Source organism: Ipomoea nil, unplaced genomic scaffold (assembly GCF_001879475.1).
Source record: "Ipomoea nil cultivar Tokyo-kokei standard unplaced genomic scaffold, Asagao_1.1 scaffold2742, whole genome shotgun sequence".
In the NCBI taxonomy this organism is placed as follows: domain Eukaryota; kingdom Viridiplantae; phylum Streptophyta; class Magnoliopsida; order Solanales; family Convolvulaceae; genus Ipomoea; species Ipomoea nil.
The window spans coordinates 694,675-720,104 of NW_017619170.1; the positions used below are offsets into that span (position 1 = coordinate 694,675).

A 25,430-nucleotide genomic window follows, 5' to 3' on the forward strand; every position below is an offset into this window, starting at 1 on the left:
GGTTTTAACTTATTTCAGTTTTGTTGTATGTATAGGTTGCAACAGCGACTGCTGACAACAACCTCGTTTTACAGTATTTGCAAGAACCTAGCTGCATGAGCGAGGAGATTAACAGTTTGCGGGCTTTGAAGATCAAATATTTCCAGGGGTCAAGAGCTCAAATGCTTTTTGTAAAGCTAATACTTGCGTGCTGCCCGGCCTTAGAAAGGGTTAGTTTTGTGGACAAGAAAGTAGTGGCATCGGAGGTCTCTAATATTTTGAAAGAGTTAGTTGTATTTCCTCGAACTTCAAGGAAAGCAGAAATCATATTTTGAACTTGTGACTAAAATTATGTGTTTAAAGTTTTCATTTCGCAGCTTGTAATTATGTTGGATTAGTTCCAAATAGGTAGCATTTCATGTATGAAATTTCTTATTTTCTTTAAAGAATAACATTGAAGTTGAATAACTTCCCTTTTTGGTATCATAATTGATGTGATTGCACACCTTTGTGCCTTGTACACTAGTACAAAAAAAAAAAAAAAAAAAAAAATTGAGTCTCCCTATAAAACACTTTCCGAGTCACCTGTACAGATGACTCGGATCTTGGTGACTGTGAAAGTCCTTCGCTTTCCGAGTCACCTGTAAAGGGTGATGCGGAAAGCTGAGGACGATTTTTTTTTTAATACAGACTTTTCGAGGTTGACTCGGAAATTCCTTTAATATATTTTATTATTATGTTTCCGCGACACCCTCTTACAAGAGGGTGCCGCGGAAAGTATTTATTTATTTTTTATATAATTACTTTCCACGACACCCTCATCCGAGAGGGTGTCGCGGATATCAATTTTTTATTATTATTATTTTATTTAAAAAATGAATATTACATAATTTTATTGGTTCAATCTGTACAGAATTTTCCAAAATTACCAAATGAAAACAAAAATTTATCCAAAACGGATAACAATTAATTAAACTATCTATTCAACAACAATAAAATTAAAACCAACTAATTAACACTAATAACTATAAACCCAAACACAACAATATATATAATTCACGAGTAATAATCAACACAATAAAACACCACAATATACTTATAATATCAACACAATAATAACAATCAACACTACTGACGGTAATAATGTTACCGGAAATATATTATAAAGTAACGAATATGAAAGTGACAATAGTTGTATTGCCTTAGTTTCAGTATGGAAAGTACAGTGTGTCTTTGTCTAGTGAGGAGAGCCCCATTTATACTTAGAGTTCTAACGGTAACAACATGGGACATAAATGGGGAGCCTAGCCTTTAATTCTCTCTCATCAATGGGGGCTTCAATGCTGGCTTCAATGACAGTAAGGTGGCACCTGTTGGAATTCCTAACCGTTGGAGTTCTGCCCGTTGGGTTCCCAAGCGATGCTGAGTCAGATGCCCATTTATGATCCGGGTCGGGTGCCAGCCCTATTATCCTGTCACCAGTCCCCCCTACTCCTGAGTCAACGGATGTGTTTGAGTTGACTTGGGAGTAAAGCTGAATCTATTTTGATCTTGTGTAGGATCCCCTTGATTTAGGATATTTTATTTGATCCTGTGTAGAATTCTGCTTGATTTAGGATATTTGGTTTTGTTTTCCAAATCCCTAACTTGCCTTCCAAATCCCTGATTTGTGCTTTCCCAATCCTTTCCTGCTTCATTTAAATTTTTTATCTCAAGCTCCTCTCCAATATAAACCCCTGTCTCTCTGAGCAGTTTGAGAGCACTTCTTCAACAACTTTCTGCCACAGCTCTGTAAGTCTCCGCTGTCATTATTATTTTGCAATTTATTTTACAATGTATTTATGTATATATGAGTATACGTCTGTATTTAATATATATGAATTTTTTTTTTTTTTGAATTGGCTCTTGGCCGAGGCGTCACCTCGACCAGGAGGCCGAGGCGCAGCCTCGACCGAGAGGCCGAGGCGTGTGCCTCGGCCTTGGCTGAGGTACGGCCTCAGCCCTTTTTTTTTTTTATTTTTGGATCTGCTTGTGGTCGAGGCGTCGCCTCGACCAGGAGGCCGAGGCGTGTGCCTCGACCTTGGCTGAGGCGCGGCCTCAACCATTTTTTTTTTTTTGACACGCTCTTTTCCTGACAAGCAGTTTTTGTACCAAGTCTTACGAGCTTATCTGTAACCGATGTGATGTTAGTGTCTTTTGCTTCATAATGGATGTCACTCCCTTGATTGATGTTGGAGAACTTGATTTTGATGAGGAATACCTTCTTCCTGATTCCCCTCTTTTTGAAAATTTTTCCCCTCTTCCGTTTGTTGCTGACTCGCCTACACCTAAGCCTCAAATGAAAAAGAAGAAAAAACGCAAGGCCTCCTATTCTGTTCTTGATAAGTCCCTTGTCTTGTCCATACAGCCTCAATTAGGGGGACGGGATTGGGATGATATTAGAGGTCTCCTTAGTCCTGACGTTCTGACTCTCCCTCCTGACCCTCGGGGTAATATCATCGACCCACCCCTGGATAAGTATTTTGGGGTCCATCTTTTGTGCTACAGGTTGGGCTGCGGTTTCCCCTTCATAGGTTTGTGATATATTTTATGAACCACTACGAGATAGCCCCCGACCAGCTTGTTCCCAATGGTCACCAGGTAATTGCGGGCTTTCTTGCTCTATGTAAGGACAAAGGGATAGAACCCACGCTAGATCTTTTCCAGGCTCTTTTCATAGTTGGTAGGACTTCTCAGGGGGGTAAGGGATTTATCATGGTTTCGAGCAGGCCGCATTTCAAACTCTTTGAGGACCGTCCTACTTATAACAAGGATTGGAAACCCAAATATGTCTTTGTCACCCTTGTGGGTCATCCGTTTCCCTTTCGTGTCACATGGGGATCCCATTTACGTTGCCCTCCTACTCTTGACATGAGTCCCTCCCTCCGCCGAGATGTAGATGATTTACTGGGGGATGGTCTTTTATCGATCGTTGATTATACTACCGAGTGGAAGTTCGCGGGCTTAGGCTTCGTGAGGGCTCATCCGGCTGTTCTTTCACCCACGGGTACTCTTCAGTTACCACTCAGTATTTATTCGTCAACCACTAACTCTAACTTGTCTTCTTTTTATTGCAGGTACCATGTCTTCATCTTCGAGAACTAGCTGATACTTGTCGCGACCGGATCCCCCCTCTAAGAAGAGCAAGGTGGAGAAAGGGAAAAAGAGTCAAGCCGAGGCCTCGGAGGTGATGCCGCCTCCGCCAGCACGCACGCCGACCCCATCCAAGGTCGTTGAGCGTACGCCTACCCCAACCAAGGTCGCCGAGAGGGTGCGTACGCCTACTCCAGCCAAGGTTGCCGAGGGGGTGACGCAGCCTCCACCGACTCGCACACCCACGGTCGTTACCTTTTCCCCTCAACCCCCCGAGGTGCAAGGAGATACTTCCAATGAGTTTGGCTCGCGTGTTCGGACCAACTTGATCCGACTGGGCATGGACATGCCACTCGGAGCGTCGTTGATAAATAAGAGCCTTGATGCGGTTGAGTATGCTGCTCGTATCGCTCCTCCTGCGAACTTGGAACACCTTGTCGCCATGGATGTCAACATGCTGCAAGAGCGTTATCTCAGGCACATTTTTGAGGTTAGTGTTTTCATACTTAATGTTCCCTCTCTGCCCTGGCGTGTGTCTTACTCTGTTTGTTACTTTCAGGCTTGCTAGAGGGACAGATCATTCATGCCCAACGACGGCGGGTGACGGACTCGCTCATTGAGGATGTTAAAATTAGGGACGCGGACAACAAGAGCCTCAAGGACCTGCTATCGATCCGGGAAGGGGCTTTGAGCAAGATGGAAGGCGAGCTCGGGGCGCTAAGGAAGGAGCACCAAGCGCTGTTGGCTCGGGCGGAGGCTATAAGCAAGATGGAGGGCGAGCTTGAGGCCCTGAGGAAAGAGCACGGAGCGGCTAAACTTGCCATCGTGAAGGAGCGGGAGGACCACGAGAGGACCCGTGCTGGCCATGCCGACGCCCTCGGCCGGGCTGTGGAGGTCTACAAGAGTTCCGCCGAGTTTAGGGAGGACGCGATGCACTATATGTGCCATCCTGAGGCTATCCGAGAATTCCTCAAGACTGGGGCTGGTCAAGAGGCGGTTGAGGCTGAGGCATATGTGGCTTTTAACATTGGGCGGTACACGAAGCAACAGGAGATCTTTTCGGTGCTGAGGGAGAAGGTTCCAAATTTTGACCCCGTGTCCCTCGGCTTGCCTGTAATAGAGAAGAATCCAGATCCTGATGCTAAGAATGAATCCACTGATGATGTTATGGACGCTCGTGAGGATTCTTTGGTGGACGAGTTTCACGGCATCGACACTAGCAACGTCCCCAATGTTCCACTTGATCAGATTATGATTGAGGAGCTCTCGGATCATGAGTAGTTCATAGTCTTGAGATTTTCCCTTGCTTTCTAGCTATGTCTTTGAACAATTTGCTTTCTGTGTTTGAACAACTTGCTACTATTTTTAGAATATTCGAAATAAACTAGTTACTTCGGAATAAACATGTTGTTATAATTATTTTTTTATAAACATGTCGGCCAACCTTTGGCCGAGGGCGTGCGCCTCGGCCAAATCATGGCCGAGGCGGGCCTCGGCCATCCGAGCTTCTATATTTATTTTTTTTAATTTTTATTTATTTTTTTTTACAACACGGGCGAACCATGAGAACGAGATATTATTTCAGAAAATTTCGTAAAAGATGATAACGAATTTGTTTTAGTAAATAACATGGACGGACCATGAAAGTAAGATATTATTTCCAAGAATTTTAGCGTGTAAAGCGGACGGACCGCGATTGCCAAGTACTATTTCCAATGATTGCTACTACAGGATTTTTAAGGAAAGTACTTGATCAAATGTTCCGAGTTCCATACCTGATCGATCATTCTTCCCCCTGTAGTTTTTAACTTGTATGTTCCTGGGCGAATGACTTCCTCCACGGCGTAAGGCCCCTCCCACTTCTTTGCGAATTTTCCCCCTTCAAGGGGTTGGCTGGCTTCCCTTCTTCACAACACAAGGTCGCTGACCTGGAAGTACCGGGGTCGGACTTTTGCATCGTGGTAGGACTTTAGCTGACGACCGTAGTTCTCCATCTTGCAGAATGCCGCTTTTCTTTTTTCATCCAAGAAGTTCAGATCCACCCTTTGATGGAGTTCATTTTGTTCTGACTCGAACTCCTCCACCCTTCTACTAGGTATGATTACTTCCACCGGGGCTCGAGCTTCGAATCCATAGGCAAGTGCGAACGGGGTTTCCCCGGTGGCCCTTCTTGGTGTCATGCGATAGGCCCAGAGGATGCTGTCGAGTTCCTCCACCCAGGCTCCGCCAGCCACTTCTAGCTTTTTCTTGAGGTCGTCGAGGATGGTTCTATTCGCATTCTCCACTTGCCCATTCGCTTGAGGATAAGATACCGCCACCCGGTTATGCTTAACGCCCCATCCTGCTAAGAATTCTGAAAATTCTCGTGCCTCGAACTGACGGCCATTGTCTGTGATTACCTGGAGAGGGATACCGAAATGATACAGGATGTTTTTCTCGACAAACCTTTTGCACCTTGCTGCGGTGATGCTCGCCAGGGGCTCGGCCTCCACCCATTTCGTGAAATAGTCGATGGCCACAATGATGTACTTCCTGCTTCCAGTCCCCGTGGGAAGGGCCCCTACCAGGTCAATTCCCTATCTCGAAAAAGGAATCGCGGTGCTTACCGGGGTGTAGTTCGTCGCAGGTCGACCCGGCAGTGCTTGGAATTCTTGGCACTTAGGACATCGCTTTGTATACTCGGCGCAGTCCCTCAGCATTTTGGGCCAAAAATACCCTTGTAACATGATGCGGCGTGCGATGGTTTACGCCCCTTGGTGCACCGAGCATACCCCCTCGTGGACTTCTTTTATCACCAACTTCGCTTCTGGATATAGACACCTCAGTAACGTGCCGTTATAGGAGCGTTTGTACAGTTTATCGCCCGAGACAACGTAGTTGGGTGCCCGTAACTTCGTTACCTTTGCGTCTGCCTCGTCTTGCGGTAGGGTGCCATCTGCCTTGTATCGTTTGAAATGATCAATCCAACATGGCTCCCTAGTCTGTACAAGGAAGACCCACGAAACGTCGATACTTGAAGTCCGAGGTCTTCTAGTCGAGCGATCTTCCTAATGTGGCTGGGGACTCGGGTACTTAGCTTTGAGAGCATGTCGGCGTCGGCGTTCTGCTCTCTAGGTACCTGGTGTATCTCATATCCCTCAAACTCGCGCAGGGTTCTCAACACCGCATCTCTGTATTTCTGCATGCTTCCTTCGTTGGCTTCATACTCCCCAGATACCTGGCTGACCACCAGCTTGGAATCGCATCGAATTCGGACCTTCTCAGCTCGTAGTCCCGCCGCCAATCGCAGTCCATTGAGGAGGGCCTCGTACTCTATCTCATTGTTAGATAATTTGAAGTGGAATCGGATGGCATAGTAGGGGCGGAATCCCTCCGGAGTGACGAGCACTACGCCACCGCCGCAACCTTTGCTGTTTGAAGAGCCGTCTGTGGACAAGGTCCACCACCCTCCATCTTCAGTTTCTACCTGGTCCGTCACTTCCCGAGCTGTGCACTCCACTATAAAGTCTGCAAGAGCTTGGCCTTTGATGGCGGGCCTTGGTTTGAAATCTATGTCAAACTGACTGAGGTGCATGGCCCATCGTGCCATCCTGGTGGAGCTGTTAGTATCCCGTAGGAAGCTCCCAACGGCTGATGTGAGAGTACGTGGATGGGGTGAGCTTGGAAGTAGTGAGCCAACCTTTTTGATGAAGTGACTATGGCAAATATTGTTTTCTCCAACACATTGTACCGGAGCTCCGCGTCGTGTAGGGCTTTGCTTACGTAGTAGATGGGACGCTGAGTCCCTCCTTCTTTTTTGACCAGCACGGAGCTGATCGCACCCTGTGACACGCCCAAGTACAGGATTAGGGTTTCACCTGCCTCTGGCTTTGCAAGCAGGGGCGGGGACAACAAATATTTTTTCAACTCTTCAAAGGCCTTTTGACAGTCTGGCATCCACTCGAACCCTTTGCTCTTTTTCAAGATTTGGAAGAAGGGGAGGGAACGTTCAGCCGATTTAGATAGAAAACGGCCTAAGGCCGCCAGACGCCCGTTGAGTCTCTGGACTTCCTTTATGGACCGCGGAGGCTCCATGTCAAGGATAGTCCTTACTTTTTCTGGATTCGGCTCAATGCCGTTCCTAGTGACCATGAAGCCTAGAAATTTGCCCCCATCAACGGCGATGGTGCATTTTTTTGGGTTCAAGCGCAAATTAAATTTCTTCATAATGGAAAATACCTCACTGAGATCCTCGACATGGGAGGTGGCGTTGCGACTTTTGACGATCATGTCGTCCACGTATGCTTCCATGTTTCGTCTCAGTACTGTCTTGAACAGCTTTGCCACCATACGAGTGTATGTGGCCCCGGCATTCTTCAGTCCGAACGGCATGACCACGTAGCAGAATATCCCCTCGTGAGTGGTGAAAGCGGTCTTCTCTGCGTCCTCCTCATGCATGGATATCTGATGGTACCCACGGAAGGCGTCCATGAAGCTCATGAGTTCACATCCTGCCGTCTCATCCACCAATTGATCTATATTGGGTAGTGGAAAACGGACCATAGGGCATGCCCTATTGAGGTCCGTGTAGTCCATGCACATCCTCCATGTTGATCCTTTGGGAGCCAAGACTACGTTGCTCAGCCACTGTGGGTAGTAAATCTCCTTGATGTGCCCTACGTTGAGTAATGCGGTCGCCTCCTTTTTCACGAACTCCCTTCGTTCTGCCGACATATACCTTTTTCGCTGATGCACTGGTTTTCCGCTGGGATCGACTGCGAGCTTGTGGGTTATGATCCTTCGATCTATGCCCGGCATGTCCTCTGGCCCCCATGCGAACACCGTGTGAGAACGGCGGATTACATCCACTATCTGGGCCCTTAGTTCTGGGCTTAATCCTATGCCGATCTTCACCACTCGGTCTGGTCTGGAGGGATCCAGAACTATATCTTCCGTTTCTGACGCGGGCTCGGCGCGGGGCCAGGCCTCTTCTTCTTTGAAAATTTTCTCCGCGATCGTGTGGACCTGTAGGTCCTTACTGCCAATCTTCTTGCATGCCTTCACGTAGCAACTGCGGGCTGCCCGTCGGTCACCCCTGACGACTCCTATTCCATTCGGAGTGGGGAACTTCATACACAGGTGTTCCACCGATACTATGGCCTTGAGGTCCTCCAGTGCTGGCCTCCCGAGTATGATGTTGTGCGCACAAGTGAGTCTTACCACGATGAACTCCATGTCCAGCTTGCGAATGTTGGGGCTCGTGCCTATTTCCACGGGCAGGGTCACCGACCCTTCTGTTTCCACCGAATCCCCAGTAAACCCAGAGAGTGGAGTTCGTACCTCTTTGAGCTGGCCTCTAGGTAGCCCTAACTCGGTGAAAGCATCGTAGTACATCACATTAACCCGAGCTTCCCGTGTTGACCAAGATGCGATGTACGATCGTATCATTGATATCCATCTTGATCACAAGTGCGTCGCGATGGGGTAAGGGGCCCTCGGGGAGGTCCTCGTCAGAGAAAGTGATGGGCTCCCGCCTCTGCATCTTTCCTTTGGGAAGACTTACCACTTCTCCCACGTACAGCTGTCTGCTCCACTTTTTCCTCTCTGTGGGTGTGTCGCCCCCCGCAGGTCCACCATAGATAAAGTGTATGGTGTGTTTCTTTTGTCGTCTGGGCGCCACCTCGGTTTCCTTCTTGCTATCATCCTGCTCAGATATCTGGTCATGTTCTCTTTTCATAGCGTTCGAGGTGGACGGCTCGGCGCTATCCTCCTTCCTCTAGACATTTTTTGGTGGATTTTTTGATCGATTGCGCTGCGGCTGTTGCTGCTGCTTGGATCGCTTGACGAAATGCCGGAAGTAGCCCTGCTGGATGAGTTCTTCTATTTGTCTCTTCAGTACGTTACATTCATCCGTGTCGTGTCCGGGTTGCCAATGGAACCTGCAGTACTTTGCTTGGTCTCCTTTTGGGGAGACCTTCATGCACTGGATGGGTAAGAGGAGTTAGGTTACGCAGGGAAACCAGGCGAGGCCGTTCATGGTCCCGGCCTTTCCCTGCGGCCGGGTGGTTCGAACGTGGTGCTTGGCTGGACGGACCAGCTTTCCCAGGTTTCCCGTTTTTCCTGCCGTCCTCCTCATCTTTCTTTTTCCCGTCGACGTCCTCTGCCTTGGCATAGCGGCTAGCCGTCCTCATCAAATCTTCGTAAGAACGGGGGTGGTGGGCGTTCAGCTGCTTGTGAAAATACCCCGATCTCAAGGCGTGGATGAATATCGGGATCGCCGCCTTGGAGTCGAAGTCGTAGACATTATTGACTTCCTTTTTCCATTTGATCAGGAAGTCTTTGAGGCTCTCGCCTCTATCTTGCTTTACCGCACAGAGGTGAGAGAACGGTTTCTTACGATGTATGCTACCCGAGAAGTACGTCAGGGAGCTTTTGGACAACTCTCCAAAGTTTTGGATCGACCCATCTGGGATGGTGTTGAACCAATCTTGGGTCGTTCCATCCAGGGTGGACAAGAATGCTCGGCACATGATGGCGTCCCCTGCCCCAATCATTACCATAGCAGCCTTGTACCTAGTCATGTGGACACGTGGGTCAGTGGCTCTCGTGTACGCCTTGATGGCGGGTAACCTGAAGTCCCTCGGCAGAGGTACGTCCATGATGCTTGGGGAGAACGGTGCTGCCATTCGTACCTCGGGTTCCGGCGACTGCTCCCGTGCTTCCACCCTTCTTGCCAGCTCCTCGATCCTTCTCTGCAGCCTTTCGACTAGGGTCGACTCGTTAGGGTGCCGGCACGGGGCCGACTGCCGCTCCTCCATGTGTGGGGCTAGTTCATCGACGCGTCGTCCATCTGAGTGTCGACGCGGAGCTCGTTCCTCGGCGTTTCGTCCCTCCAGGTGTCGGTGTGGAACCCGCTCACCAACGCGTCGTTCGTCCGTTGAGTGCCGACGCGGAGCCGGCTCATCGACGCGTCGCTCATCCAAGTGTCGACGCGGGGCCGACTCGTCATCGTGCCGGCGCGGGGCCGGCTCACGAGACTCGCCCATCCTTTCTGTGGGCGATCTTTCCGCTTCTCTTTCCTCGTGTCGGCGAGGGCCTCTAGCGGAAGACCCCTCGGCATGCGATTCCGGCCTTTGTCGAGCGGGCGTCGCGTGTCCCAACCGTTCTAAGGCAGAGCGGGAGGGCCTAGGTTGCCGTCCGGCCGGTCCGCTTCTTTGGGTGCCCTCCCCCGGGCCCCCGGTCCTAGTGCGACGCCCTGCGTCCCTCGCGGCACGGGTTGCGTCCTGGGCATCCACTCTCCGTGGGGATTCTACCTCTATTTCCTGAGGCCGCGGCGGGGGCACTTGGCCTTGTAGTCCCACCGCCACTTGGTTTAGTGCCGTCGTCACTGCTTGCTGAATGGTTGCCTGGAGGCTCATGACTTGGTTCGCCCCTCCATTGTGGAGTTGGTCTCGGAGGTCCCCTCCATTGTTGAGTTGGTCTCGAAGGTCCCCTCCATTGTTGAGTTGATCTCGAAGGTCCCCGGGCCTCCCATTGTTGAGATGTTCTCGGAGGTCCCCTCCGCGATTGTTGGTGAGTAGGTCACGGAGGTCGCCTGAGGTGTTGCCATTGTTCACGTTGCGAGAACCATGGGAGCTGCGGGACGCCATTCTTTCAAGCTTGCTGTTGAAAGAGAAATGAGTTTTGTGTGTCGTAGCCTGCTTGAGTATTGGACTCAGGCTCTCAATGAAAGCACCAATGACGGTAATAATGTTACCGGAAATATATTATAAAGTAACGAATAAGAAAGTGACAATAGTTGTATTGCCTTAGTTTCAGTATGGAAAGTACAGTGTGTCTTTGTCTAGTGAGGAGAGCCCCATTTATACTTAGAGTCCTAATGGTAACAACATAGGACATAAATGGGGAGCCTAGCCTTTAATTCTCTCTCATCAATGGGGGCTTCAATGCTGGCTTCAATGACAGTAAGGTGGCACCTGTTGGAATTCCTAACCGTTGGAGTTCTGCCCGTTGGGTTCCCAAGCGATGCTGAGTCAGATGCCCCTTCATGATCCGGGTCGGGTGCCAGCCCTATTATCCTGTCAACTACATTCAAACATAAACTAAACATAAGTTAATGTTTAAAACAAATAAATTTACACGCACTCTTATGTAAAGTATTATGTCCACAACTCTCAAACTTCATCTATTTCGTTTATGGAGTAGCGTGCTCCTAATAAGATGAAGCTCTCCTTGTCTATCCAGAGATGAAAGTAATATGTCAAATATTCACTCCTAATAATGCAATAATAAAAGAAACATCAGAAGCAAGAAAAATATGAAGGGTAATTTGATATTGATAATAGTATTTCCTAAAATTAATATCAACTAGCACACATATCTACTTTTTCTGCTTCACACAAATTTTTTATTTATCTACTCCTTCCTCTGATCTGATTTTCTAGTCAGTTGCTTCTTCCATTCCTCCTCTCATCGTCTTCAACTCACTCCAAAACTCGCTATGTGATCGCAACCCCAAGCAAATCTTTTTTTTCTGTTTTTTGGTCAGTGTATCTATGTTTTTATTCTTTTTCTTTTTCGTAACATCGAAATTGTGATTCTTCTGGATTCATTCATCAACTGGAGAATATTGTAGAAGAAAGGTATCATCAACCCTAGGGAAGGAGGAAAAGCAGGCGTGAGATAGACTGAATTGACGCAATTGCCTTCATATTAGATGACCATTTAATAGAATTACAGACAGATATCAAAAATGTCCTCGTCACAAGAAGTATGTTCATAAAATAGCAAAATTTTTTATGGAGGACCAAAATTTTCCGTGCCACTATAAGTCTAGGACCAAAAATGTCTTTTACTCTTATTAATTACTCTTATATTGATATTCGCTATTGTCTTTTTAGCCGGCACACCGTTCTAAATATAAATAAATGTAATGTTTAATGACTCAATTTTAATCTTATATTACATCACTATTGTTTTCGGAATAAATTATATTATCATGATGTTAAATAATAATTTTTAAAAATTAAAAGATATTAAAATATACAATATAAAAATATAGTTATATTTTCATATATTTGGCAAAGTATATACATTCATAACATACTTAGGCTAAGTTTGCCAAACCTAACTCAAAAGGTAGTTGAAAGCTGAAAAGTAACTGAAAGCTGAAAAGCTATAAGCTAGAAGCGGAAAACTGAAGAACTGTTAACTAGCTGATTATGCTTAAAAGTGTTTGGTGAAATTAAATTTTTTGATAAACTGATAAATGTAAAAAGACTAAAAATGAAATTTTCATAAAATTTAAAGGATGTGATTATTATATTATTTTTATATTATTAAATATACTAGTATTTGTACCCGTGTGATGCACGGCAATATGTATAGTATATGAAATATATAGAATATATTTTTTGAAAATGTAAAAAATTTAAAATGTTAAAATTTATAATGTTATTACACATTGTTGAAGACATATTTGTACACCACATTTTTTGTCGTACTTATAGATGTTATATTTTCGCCACAAATCAAAATTTTTAAACCCCTTGGGTTACTAAATCTTGAAACAGCTACATACATTTGGCCATGGTTAAAGACATGTCTTTTCAAGAACAATCCCACTTTTGAAAAATAGTCATTGACTTTTGTTGATTGTCATGGCATATGATAACGTCAAAGGAAATTGCTTTCGTTGGAATTTGAAAGGCAACCTTGGATCTGACGGTGTAAGTGACATTTTGGAAATTAATACTCTTGTTCCTGCATTTGTACCGCACAGGATCTAGGCTTCCAACACGTGATCAACTAATTACCTAGTAACAATCAACCTTGTAGCGTTGCATAATCCGAGAGTATGATCAATATTTCTCAGAAGCATAACAGGTGACTCAACTTTCAAAGTCAAAGCATGATTGGGTACGCCAAAACATCACAGACCATTCAAGATATTTTTCTAATATATATATATATATATATATATATATATATATATATATATATATATATATATATATATATATATATATATAGAGAGAGAGAGAGAGAGAGAGAGAGAGAGAGAATTTACCGTATAATATAATAAGAAAAAATAGAATATATGAATAACTAATAATCTTGTAATGATAAACATTGCAATTTTATTAAACATTATTGAAAATTTCTTTGTACATAACATTTTTAGTCGTACTTAGAAATGATACATTTTTTAAACACATCAAAATTTTTAATTCCCTAGGATTATTAACTCTTGAGGCTGCGTAGAATTGACCATGATTGAATAATTGTCATATACATTCATCTTCAAAAATTGAAAGCGAATCCCTAGACACAACAATGGATTGTGTCTTATATGGGCCATGTCTTTTGCACTTACGTTTCATGTATACATACTAGTCATGAATATATATATATATATATATATATATATATATATACACTCACACACATAAGAATGCTCTAGAAAGAATGGGATTTCAGCCTCTGGTTTCTTCATCTCCCGTCTCTCTTTCTCGGAAGTGGAGTGAGATTTAGGGGTCGTTTACCAAACTGAAAAAATTGAGGATTTTTTGGAAAAACAGAGAATTGGGGAGGTGGAAGAATGAAAAATGGAAAACTTGTTTACTAAAATCATCTTTTCAATTGCCTAACTCCCCTCCATTTTCCAACCTTATGTACATTTTTGGAGAAAGAAAATTTGGACTTCTCCAAATGGAGGAGTGGAAATTACACACGTAAATAGTATTTGGTAAGAGAGGTTTGCTTTTCGAATCTAGATGTGCACATCTGAGGAGTCATTTTCCCTTTTCTTTGTTCTTCACTTCTTCTCCTTCGCGTCTTTTTTATTATTATTATTATTATTATTATTATTATTATTATTATTATTATTAATTAATTAATTAATTAATTAATTAATATTATTAGTATTAGTATTAGTATTATTATTATTTTTTTCTTTTTTTCCTCCTCCCCACTGATTTTTTGTTTATTATTATTATTATTATTATTATCTTTGTTGTAGAAATATACAAATTATATATGGGATGATTATTATTATTATAATTAATTAATTAATTAATATTATTAGTATTCGTATTATTATCATTATCTTTATTATTATCTTTTTTTTCTTTCTTTTTTTTCCTCCTCCCCACAGATTTTTTGTTATTATTATTATTATTATTATTATTATTATTATTATTATCATTATCGTTGCTATTATTATTATTATTTTTTCTTTTTTTTTTCCTCCTCCCCACAGATTTTTTGTTTTATTATTACTATTATTAGTATTATTATTATTATTATTATTATTATTATTATTATTATTATTATTATTATTATTATTATTATTATTATAGAAATGTACAAATTATATATGAGATGATTATATTTAATGAAATTAGGAAATTAGAGAAATGAAAACGAGAGGTGAAAAACCAGAGGAATAGGGAATGCAAATTAGAAAACTAGAGAAATGGAAAACTGGAGAAATAGAGAAGGAAAACTGGAGAAATGGAGAAATGAAAAACTGGAAATGGAAAAACAAAGAAATGAAGTAAACGACCCCTTAGCCTCTCATTTCCTATCTCTCGTCTCTGTATCTCGAAAGTTCGCAGACTTACTCCAAATTTTCCAGCTACAGATCTGGAAACCATTGTCAATTAAAGCTAAGCTAGAGCTTGAAAGCAAGCATTTTATTGTTCAATAGCAGGAAATCAGGTATGTGATTCTTCCTCTACTACTCGACCTATGTGTATCTGTGCTAATTTCTCGAATTCAAACATTTAAATAACGTTTATCCACATTTTCTTGTGGTTCTGTAAAGCAAAACCCTAAATCTAGTTTTTTTTTTTTTTTTTTTTTTTTTTTTTTTTTTTTTTTTTTTTGTTTTTTTTTTTCAATTTTCGAAGGCATGTCCACATTCTTATGTCTATGTGAGTTAACTTTGAAGATTTATGTATTTTTTCTTACCATTAGTCTAACAACTGATAATTGTGTCTTTAATGTATTGCATGCAAATTAACCAAGTAATAGAACTACTTTCAAAAAAAAAAAAAAAAACCAAGTAATAGAACTGTGTTTTAAGAGAGATAAGTAATTCTTACCTACCTGATTGTAACAAATTCTTATAATTTTTGGGGATAAGTCTGTTTAAATATACTTAAAAAATGAATTATTTAACTTTGTCGTCTGTCTGAGACTTTCGTTTATTTCCTATAACTGTAGATCCTGTCAATTTCTTCATATCGTGTGAAAGATTACCCTCAACAGTCTGTTTTTATCAGGTAAAATTTTGGGTTTGAAGTGATAATAGTTTTGTATTATCATAGTTGTAGTCAATTTATAGTCTGTGTTTGAATTGAAATCAGCATTTAATATTTATCCTTAGCAATGGTAGCACGCAATAAGTAAATCCATCACATAGCTACAATTCCACTCATATACAAAGTCTATTTACTTTTTTACAGTCTAACTCATTTTTTTTTTTTTTAATTTTTAGGATGAAGAAAACATAATCTAATGTAAAACTACTAAAACATACACTGCTAGCTAAAAAACTACACTCATTACAAAACACAAAGTATTGTTTTAATACAATACTATATGAAAATGACAGCCTTGTACCTTCATGGACTGCATCAGTTACTTGTTGTTGAAGTATTAAAAGAAATAATATACTCTTATTAGTTGCAAATTAAAAACAGTATAAATATATATAAGGTTCTGAGTTGACAAAAAGAGGTCCAGTAGGCATCCGTGGTCCTGTGGATATTGCTTTTGGTAGTGAAGTTGAACTGCAAGGTCCTAGAACATTCATACCATCTTTTGTAATTCAGCAATGGAAGTAAATTTAAATTTTGTAATATTATTTTCATGAACTAGTAGGTGCACCCGCACGATGCGCGGCTATATATATAGTATGATATATATACAGTATAGAAAATAGAGTATTTGAACCAGAAAAAATTTGAAATGAAAAATTTGTAATTTTATTACACATGGATATATGAATTTAGTAATTTTATTAGACATTGTTGAAGACTTCATTGTTGAAACAATGTGATGCATGGCTACCTATATAGTACATAGAATATTACGTATAATATAATAAGAATAAGAAACATAGTATTTAAAAAAAATACTAAATTTTAAATAATAAATTGTTGAATGTTATTATACATTATTGAAGACTTCGTTGTACACAACATTTTTAGTCGTACTAAGACATGGTACATTTTCCCTAAAAATCAAAATTTTCAAACCCCCTGAGGTTACTAACTCTTGAAACAGCTACGTACAATTGTCTATGGTTAAAGACATGTTTTTTCAATAACAACCCCACTTTAGCAAGCGTTTGTCCTTGATTTTTGTTGATTGTCATGGCATAGGATATCATCAAAGCGAATTGATTTCTTTGAAATTTGAAAGGCAATCTTGGATCTGACGGTGTAAGTGACATTCTAGGAATCAATACTCTGGTTCCTGCATTTGTACCGCACATGATCTGGCCTTCCAGCACGTGGTCAGCTAACCTTGTAACAATCAACCTTGTACCGTTGCATAATCCTAGTGTGTGATCAATATTTCGCAATATCATAACAGGTGATCCAACTTTCAAAGTCAAAGCATGATTTGGTACTCCAGAACATCTCAAGGCATTCAAGAATTCCGGAGTGTGCAAATCCGCTAACATGTCAACATTTGAATCTGACTTACACACAGAATCACAACTCAAGTATGTCTTACCCTTAGCCGGATTATGATCATTCATGTATTGGTTAACGGCATCTACCACATCCAATGTTGGAGCTAAAATTGCACTATCATTAAGATATGACAAATCGCCAATTCCCAGTCTAAAATTAGGGAATGTGCTATCAACAATTGTAGCAATAGGGTCATCCTCGCACTTCAACAACAAATGTTCTGGAATGTGCTATCAACAATTTCAATTAGGGAATGTGCTATCAACAATTTTATTTTCATTCAAGAATAGCCTAGTTGCACCCGTGCGATGCACGGCTATATATATAGTTTATATTATATTCAGTATAATATAATAAGATGAAAAAAGATACATTTTAAAAACTTAATCAATTTGATTTTATTAAGTTTTGAAATTTTATTACACATTGTTGAAGATTTCTGTGTTGAACTCATGCGATGCACGGCTATATATATAGTGCATAGAATATTTCGTATAATATAAAAAGATGAAAAAATATACATTTTAAAAACTTAGAAAATTTGAAATGATAAATTTTGGAATTTTATTACACATTGTTGAAGACTTCTTTGCACACAACATTTTTAGTCGTACTAAAACATGGTACATTTTCTCCACAAATCAAAATTTTTAAACCCCTTGGGTTACTAACTCTTGAAACGGCTACGTACATTTGGCCATGGTTAAAGACCAGTCTTTTCAACAACAATCCCATTTTTGAAAGTACTTGTCTTTGGCTTTTGTTGATTGTCATGGCATAGGATAGCATCAACGGAAATTGCTTTCGTTGGAATTTGAAAGACAATCTTGGATCTGACGGTGTAAGTGACATTCTAGGAATTAATGCTCTTGTTCCTGCAATTTTACCGCACATGATCTGGGCTTCCAACACGTGATCAGCTAACCTAGTAACAATCAACCTTGTACCGTTGCATAATCCAAGTGTGTGATCAATATTTCTCAAGAGCATAACAGGTGACCCAACTTTCAATGTCAAAGCATGATTTGGTACTCCAGAACATCTCAGCCCATTCAAGAATTCGGGAATGTGCAAATCTGCTAACATCTACATTTGAATCTGACTTACAAACAGAATCACAACTCAAGTAAGTCTTACCCTCAGCCAGATTATGATCATTCATGTATTGGTTAATGCTATCTACCACATCCAATGTTGGAACCAAAATAGCACTATCATTGAGATATGTCAGATCCCCAATACCACGTCTAAAAAGAGGGAATGTGCTATCAACAATTTTAGCAATAGGATCATCGTTGCACTTCAGCAGTAAGTGACGGGAATTGTAATATCTGCCTCCCCATCACTTGAATTACCAACAGTTCTATCACCTATATTAGCTATCCAGTTTGAAAACTCCTCAATCTCTTTGGCCTCAATTTGTGATTGTACACTTCTTAGGCGTAGATTCTTAGTTAGCCTAAATACTTTACAGGATTTCCAAAGATATGAGGAATTTATGCTCGCTCGAACAATATCCTGTCTTGTACCATTTGGAATTACTGGTAGAATTTGCCTGAATCGCCACCAAAAACCACTATTTTACCACCAAATGTCATTTCATAACTACTCGGATTTTTGCAGCACAACAAATCCCTCATAGTTCGGTCGAGGGCTTCAAAACAAAATTTGTGCATCATTGGAGCTTCATCCCATATTATCAACTTGCTTTTAATAATAAGCTCTGCTAATGGACTACCATGACTTATGTTGCAAGTGGAATCTTCATTAACAGATATCTGTATGGCAAACCGAGAATGTGCAGTTCTTCCACCTGGTAATAAAAGAGAAGCTATGCCACTAGATGCAACATTTAATACTATTTCCCTCTTAGACCTTAAAGCAGAGGACAATGCTCTCCACAGAAACGTCAGTGCGACGCACGGCTATATATATAGTATATAGAATATACCGTATAATATAATTAGATGAAAAAATATACAGTTTGAAAACCTAATAAATTTGACATAATAAACTTTGTAATTTTATGATCATTCATGTATTGATTAATGATATCTACCACAACTAATTTTAGTTGACAATATAAATATATATAAGGTTCTGAGTTGACAAAAAGAGGTCCAGTAGGCATCCGTGGTCCTGTGGATATTGATTTTGGTAGTGAAGTTGAACTGCAAGGTCCTAGAACATTCATACCATCTGTTGTAATTCAGCAATGGAAGTAAATTTAAATTTTGTAATATTATTTTCATGAATATTAAAGAATAAAGTAGACTTATGTCAATAACAAAAAACAGAACTGAGTAGGTGTTTAACTAATATTATTTTCGTAGATAGCAGTGATATTTTGCATAAAAAGAAAAAGAAAAAAAAAGGAGTACCTCTTCATCGTGCAACAAAACTTCCATACTCTTGCTTGTATGGCTATCTCCCCTTACCTCAGGAACTTCGTATACCCTGGCAGCTCTAACCCTTATTGCCCTCAGTTGGTGTTCAGGTTTAATATCTTTAACAGGAACAAACATTGAAGGCATGTTGTTGAAGCAAAACTGATTTGAAATGCCAAGAATAGTAATCTGATTTTGGGAAGGAAGTTTTGCAGCGTGAAGTTGGCCTTTTATAGGCTTTTAAATCAAGGGCTGCTATTCTTTAAACCTTTTTGAATAGCCGCCACTGTATGGGAATTCTAAGATTTCATTAAATGTTTTAAATGTAGCCACTGTCTTGGTAATTGTAGATTTGATATCATGTATTATCTCTTTAGTGGTTTGTAATAAGTTCGTATATTAGTTACTTATGTTTTAGTTATCTTATGTAGTTTGGAATAGGAATAGTTCTGCATTTAATGACCTGGTTATTATTAACTTGGGAAATTACAAAGCAATTCAAATTTGTTGTCAAAAAAAAAAAAAAAAAAAAAAAAACCGGCTAAGCCTTATCCCAATGTGGAATTTAATTATACATGGCATTAAATTAGATGCAAATGTCTGCTATTGTCAAAACGATGTAGTATCAATTGGGCGGGAAAATTTTTTTGGCAAAAGCTTCTTGCTTTATTATAGAGTTAGATTAGATTAGATTAGATTAGATTAGATGAGATATATTTAATTTAAAAAAAATGTTTTTATAATATATATGAGATATATATTAAATTAAAACAAAAGAAAAAAAGTTTTTAATTGGTAAGGGTAAAGGATGTCGTTTATTTATTCTTCCAAAAGGCTGAACCCCAACTTTAATGGCCCCCACACTCCGACCCGACAGAGAATTTGGGAGGATGTAAATCATGGTAACTCAACTGAACATGAACCACAGAGGCTAGACCGGTGCTCACTGCGCACAAGGAACCCCCCTCACTTAGGATGTCATTTATTTATGAATGGGCAATTGGAGTTAGAACTTTAAAGAGTTGTGAAGAGTTGTGGAAGAGGATAAATAAAAATATAGGAGAAGAAAAAAGCCAAAAAGAATTTTAATTGGGAAGGGTAAAAGATGTCATTTATTTAAAAGAATAAGGATAAAGATAGAAAAAAGTTAATTAAGAAGCTCCTAGCTTATTTTAAAAAGCTACCTTAGATAGCGTTTCATATTTAAGCTTATGTAATATTTCATATGCTTATTTTTTAAACGCTACCTAAAGTAGCTTTTTAAAATAAGCTCTTATTTTAATATACTAGCTTATTTTGTGAACTCCTTAAATTAAAAAAAAAAAAAAAAAAAAAAAAAAAAAAAAAAACTTATTTTGAAAACATTACCAAACAGAACTTATAGCTTATTAGTAATTTAAAATAAGCTATAAGTTCTGCCAAACAAAGGCCTTATGATTTTCGTGATTTGCTTGTTAATCCAACGGTGGCACCAACATCTCGAAAACAACCTCATTTCTCCATTTCCAGATCCACTAGTGTGACTGCAAACATGACGCTTTGGTCTGGCTGCCGGCTTCCTCTGTTCCAGCCCTGTCGAACCACTGGTTAAATGGCAGGCAATGGTTTCCATGTTGACTGTTGTGAGATGTTGTCGTCCATACCTTTGCTGCCTTTGGGTATCTGTAGAATGTGTTCATTATCCTCAATGCTATCTTCGCAAACCCAGCATTTGTCGTTGGTGAATCCACTTTTCACTCTGTTAAGATTTGATATTATTCTATCCTGCCTCACTAACCATAGAAAGGAGCAAATTCAGTCAGGGACCTTTAGTTTCCAAATATTATTCCAAATACTAGGCACATGCGCTTCATTCCAATCAGTTGCTATTTCATATGCTTCTTTGACTGAGAATCAGTTGCCACCAGTCCAGCCAAAATAAGGTGGACCCACCATTCCTGGCCCTCTTCCGTGTGCCTTTAGCCAGGATCGATGTGTTCTTGACGATCCCTTTCCAAGCTAACCACATTCTCGCTCTCGGTTTCCATGTCGTTGGGTCGTTAGTGGTGACTGAGTATTTAGCCTTCATGATCCATGCCCGACCTTAGAAAGGGTAGTTTTGTGGACAAGAAAGTAGAGGCATCAGAGGTCTGTAATATTTTGAAAGAGTTAGTGGTATTCCCTTGAGCTTCAAGGAAAGAACAAATCATATTCTGAACTTGTGACAAAAATTATTTAGTTAAAGTTTTCAGCTTCGCAGTTTGAAATTATGTTGGATTAGTTCCATCCCATGTATGAAGTTCCTTATTTTCTTCAAACAATACCTCTACGGACTTCATAGATTCCCCTTTCAGTACACCACATTGTCCTCTGCTGAATGATCCTAATAATTACGTACTCTTGTATTGATAATCGTTATGTTGTCTTTTTAGCGGGCAGCACTCCAATCTAAATAGAAATAAATGTAATGTTTAATGACTCAATTTTAATTCTATATTACATAACTATTGTTTTCGGAATAAATTATATTATCATGAATTTAAATAATAATTTTTTAAAATAAAATGATATTAAAATATACAAGGACGGAACCAAAGGGGGGCAGGGGGCAGCTGCCCCCCTCACCCCACCCCCACCCCCACCCCCCACCCCATATATAATTTTTGCATGTGTATATATATATATATATATATATATATATATATATATATATATATAGAACATTCTTTTATATTTTTATATGAATAATGAGATGTGTAATTTATAATGTGTTTTCTATTCAAATTATTTTATCATATTAATTATGTTTCATATTTTGTTATGAATATTTTTATAAAATTTCAATGTGTTTTATTTTTCGTCCATATCCAACAATATTTGCAACTATATTTCTTATGTAATTTTTTTTTTAAATTATCTCTTTTGTTTTAATGTTTCGCCTCTACTGGAAAAATTTTCTGAATCCGTCCTACTCCTTCGCCCCCCTCAACCGAATTTCTGCCTCCATCTTTAAAATATACAATATAAAAATATAGTTATATTTTCATATATTTGGCAATGTATATACATTCATAACATATAAAACTAAATTTTTTTGTGTGATTAATATAGAGGAAGGGGGACGCCAAATAGGTTTTCAAGTTATGTCAGCCTCCAATGCAAAGATAACTTCTTTCCTGGGGGTAGGGTGTCAAAACTCGTGTAAGATCTTATCAGCAACAACATTTTGTTCTGTTCTCTGGTAATGTGGTTCAACCTCAGATCTTCCAGGAATTCCAACTCAGACTTACATTCACGCATGAGGTTTTTCCATTCACTGTTGACCTTACTTCCTTTCGTGATGGCATCGAGACCAACTCTTTTGAATCAGACTCAAAGATGACCTGTTTGAGGTCTAGAGTCCTTGCAATTTGGATTCCTGTCCTTAATGCCCATGCCTCTGCTTCTTCAATCGAGCTAGCTTATCCCAAGTGCATAGGTAAAGCCCTGCATCATCGAAAGTTTCAAGGGGTGATTACCTTATAATATGATTCTATAATGTTTTGTATGAGCACACAATATTTATTAATGTGTATTTTGAAAAAAATTATATTATAATTTATATTTTGATGAAGGATAGAAAATAATGCCAAGGGCATTTTTGTATTTTCCAGCCTTTTCTCCATCTGGCCATTGGCCGTTATAACTGCTTCTTCCAAATTACTGTTTCATTGCTTTTTCCCTTTATAGCTTGTACTGACTTCTGCTTCTCCATCATCACAATAATGAGAACAATGCTCCTTCTTCCTTCTCTGTTAATGCTCCATGAACACACCATCAAACCCTAGCCTAGTTCACTGATTCCTTCATGGTATCAGAGCGTCCTTACAGCTACGCAGACGCTGTAGCTATGGATCACAATGTGGTCGGAGGAAACCCTACTGGGAGCACAGCAGGTCTAGCAACTCCGGCCAGTCAGATCCAAGCTAATCAGAGTCCAGCGCACAGAGTAGATGAGCTAGATGATCCTTTGTATCTCCACGCTACTGAGAATCCAAACACCATACTCGTCTCACCTCCCCTCTCTGAAAGCAACTACGCAACTTGGAGCAGATCCATAAAAATAGCTCTCGGCGTGAAGAATAAGTTTGGTTCCGTCACTGGTGCCATTCCTTGTCCGACTCAATCAGATGTGAGATATGGTACTTGGAAGAGGTGCAACGATATCGTCAGTGCCTGGACTCTGCGATCACTCAATCCTTCCATTGCTGAAAGTGTTCTGTACTTTGAGATAGCAGAGGACATCTGGAATACCTTGAAGAAGAGGTACTCCCAGGCAGAACTACACAAAATTACCGAAATCCAGAATAAATCTATAGAAGTGTGCAAGGTAATCTATCTATTAATGAGTATTTTACAAAATGTAATGCTCTTTGGGAGCAATTGAAGGCTGTGAGACCCCTGCCTATCTGCGAATGCACACCTAGATGTAATTGCACTCTTATGAGTAAAGTTAAAAAGGATAGGGAGGATGATCAAGTGATTAGGTTTCTAGAAGGTTTAAGTGATGAATATGAAACCATAAAATCTGGTGCACTTGTCATGGATCCCCTTCCTAACATGGAAAAAGTGCTTAACGTGGCTCTGAAATTGGAAAGGAAACTTAATAGTGCCAGTAGCTATAAGAATTCTAAAGTTGTGCAGTCCAATGCTGTTCAAAACCAAGGTGGAGATGATCAGAATATTGTAGCAGTAACTAGCTCTAACAATAAGAAGAAATTTAATGGTTATGAAGGGAAAAATGTATCAAAATGTACATATTGTGGAATGAATGGCCACACTATAGACAAATGTTTCAAAAAACATGGGTACCCCCCTGGATGGATACCTGGTTATAAGTCTAAGTACAAGCAAAACTAAGACAGCCAACATAGCATCAATCCCTCTGTCAATCAGGTTGCTGATGTGGGGCTATCAGCTGATCAATTTCAGAAGTTAGTCTCTGTTCTGCAAGGTCAGAATCAAGGAAGCCAAGGTGGTCAAGCTTCCACCAATGCTGCCATCACAATGAGTAAGATTGGCATGAGGCCAAAGTTCATTCCAACAGGTGATGCAACAGAAGGCAGGTCCACTCCTAACTTTCATATAAATGCTGTTTTGAGTTGTTCAAATATGTGGATTTTGGACTCAGGAGCAACTGATCACATCACTTGTTCTTTGGATTACATTGAAAACTATCATAAAATTCATGGCATCTTTGTTAAATTGCCTAATGGAGAATCTGTGCAGGTGACATATAGGCGAAATCAGGTTGTCTCCTAATCTGTTGTTGAAAAATGTTCTTTGCATACCATCTTTTGCTTTTAACATAGTTTCTGCTAGCAAGCTGACAAAACAAAATGATTGTACCCTTGTCATGAATGCTGATCTATGTGATATTCTGGGGCTACATGGGATAATGGATGGTTTTGCTAAGGCAAAATATGGGCTCTACCTACTTAATCATCCTCCTGCCAAAATAAGACAATGTGTTGATAGTGTTGATGCTCACAAACACTGTAATAGCTTATCTTTACAGTTGTGGCATAATAGATTGGGGCACTACCCTGCAGATAAGGTTCACAATCTATGTGGAATAAGACAAGTTCATTTTCATAAACCTGTTGATTTTGTATGTGACACATGCCATTTTGCTAAATAGAAAAGGCCAGTTTTCCCCGTTAGTACTACAAGAACTGAGAAAAGTTTTGATCTAATGCATTTGGATGTTTGGGAACCCTTTGCTGTTTCTTCTCTTAAAAGAGAACACTATTTTCTCACTATAGTTGATGATTATAGTAGGTTTACTTGGATACATTTGATGAAAAATAAGTCTGAGGTTAAGGGGCTGTTTCAAAACTTTTATCAGTATGTTGATACTCAGTTTTCAGCAAAAATCAAGGCAGTAAGATGAGACTGAATTCTTCATGACCTCCTTCTTTAATGGAAAAGGAATTGTGAACCAAAAGTCTTGTGTCTACACACCTCAGCAAAATGGCATTGCAGAAAGAAAACATCAGCACATATTAAATGTTGCAAGGGCACTCAGATTTCAGTCTGGAGTTCCTCTAGAACTTTGGAGCCATTGTGTTTTACATGCTTCATACCTCATCAACAGGCTTCCTACACAAGTAAACAATGGGAAGTCACCATATGAGCTTTTGTACAACAAAGTTGTGGATTATAATCACTTAAGGATGTTTGGCTGCTTATGTTTTGCTGCCACCATCTCTCAAGGAAGACATAA

General features: G+C 40.1%; 4 protein-coding genes across 4 annotated transcripts in view; 2 read left to right on the forward strand and 2 right to left on the reverse strand.

Annotated features, from left to right (window-relative positions):
• The window catches only part of LOC109156575 (F-box/FBD/LRR-repeat protein At1g13570-like), a 73,864-nt gene extending 73,515 nt beyond the window's left edge, over positions 1-349 (forward strand). Inside the window, exon 4 of the mRNA XM_019304426.1 lies at positions 36-349. Within this exon, the coding sequence (XP_019159971.1) occupies positions 36-314 (279 nt within the window). The 3' untranslated portion in view covers positions 315-349. The remainder of the gene's footprint in view (positions 1-35) is intronic.
• A 4,669-nt stretch (positions 350-5,018) lies between these two features.
• On the reverse strand, positions 5,019-8,484 carry LOC109156598. Its single transcript, XM_019304451.1, has 4 exons — positions 6,791-8,484; positions 6,230-6,674; positions 5,883-6,092; positions 5,019-5,687 (listed from the first exon to the last, which is right to left on the reverse strand). The coding sequence occupies exons 1-4, from the start codon at positions 8,482-8,484 to the stop codon at positions 5,019-5,021; spliced, it is 3,018 nt and encodes a 1,005-aa protein (XP_019159996.1).
• A 7,849-nt stretch (positions 8,485-16,333) lies between these two features.
• LOC109156599 lies at positions 16,334-21,194 on the reverse strand. The gene is made up of 6 exons (XM_019304453.1): positions 21,119-21,194; positions 20,830-20,958; positions 19,181-19,305; positions 18,342-18,724; positions 17,800-18,130; positions 16,334-17,029 (listed from the first exon to the last, which is right to left on the reverse strand). Exons 1-6 carry the CDS (start codon positions 21,192-21,194, stop codon positions 16,334-16,336), a joined length of 1,740 nt encoding a protein of 579 aa, XP_019159998.1.
• Positions 21,195-21,259: 65 nt separating this feature from the next.
• On the forward strand, positions 21,260-25,097 carry LOC109156600. The gene is made up of 8 exons (XM_019304454.1): positions 21,260-21,313; positions 22,427-22,643; positions 23,023-23,534; positions 23,594-23,947; positions 24,101-24,251; positions 24,336-24,433; positions 24,531-24,761; positions 24,846-25,097. The coding sequence occupies exons 1-8, from the start codon at positions 21,260-21,262 to the stop codon at positions 25,095-25,097; spliced, it is 1,869 nt and encodes a 622-aa protein (XP_019159999.1).
• Positions 25,098-25,430: the final 333 nt, after the last annotated feature.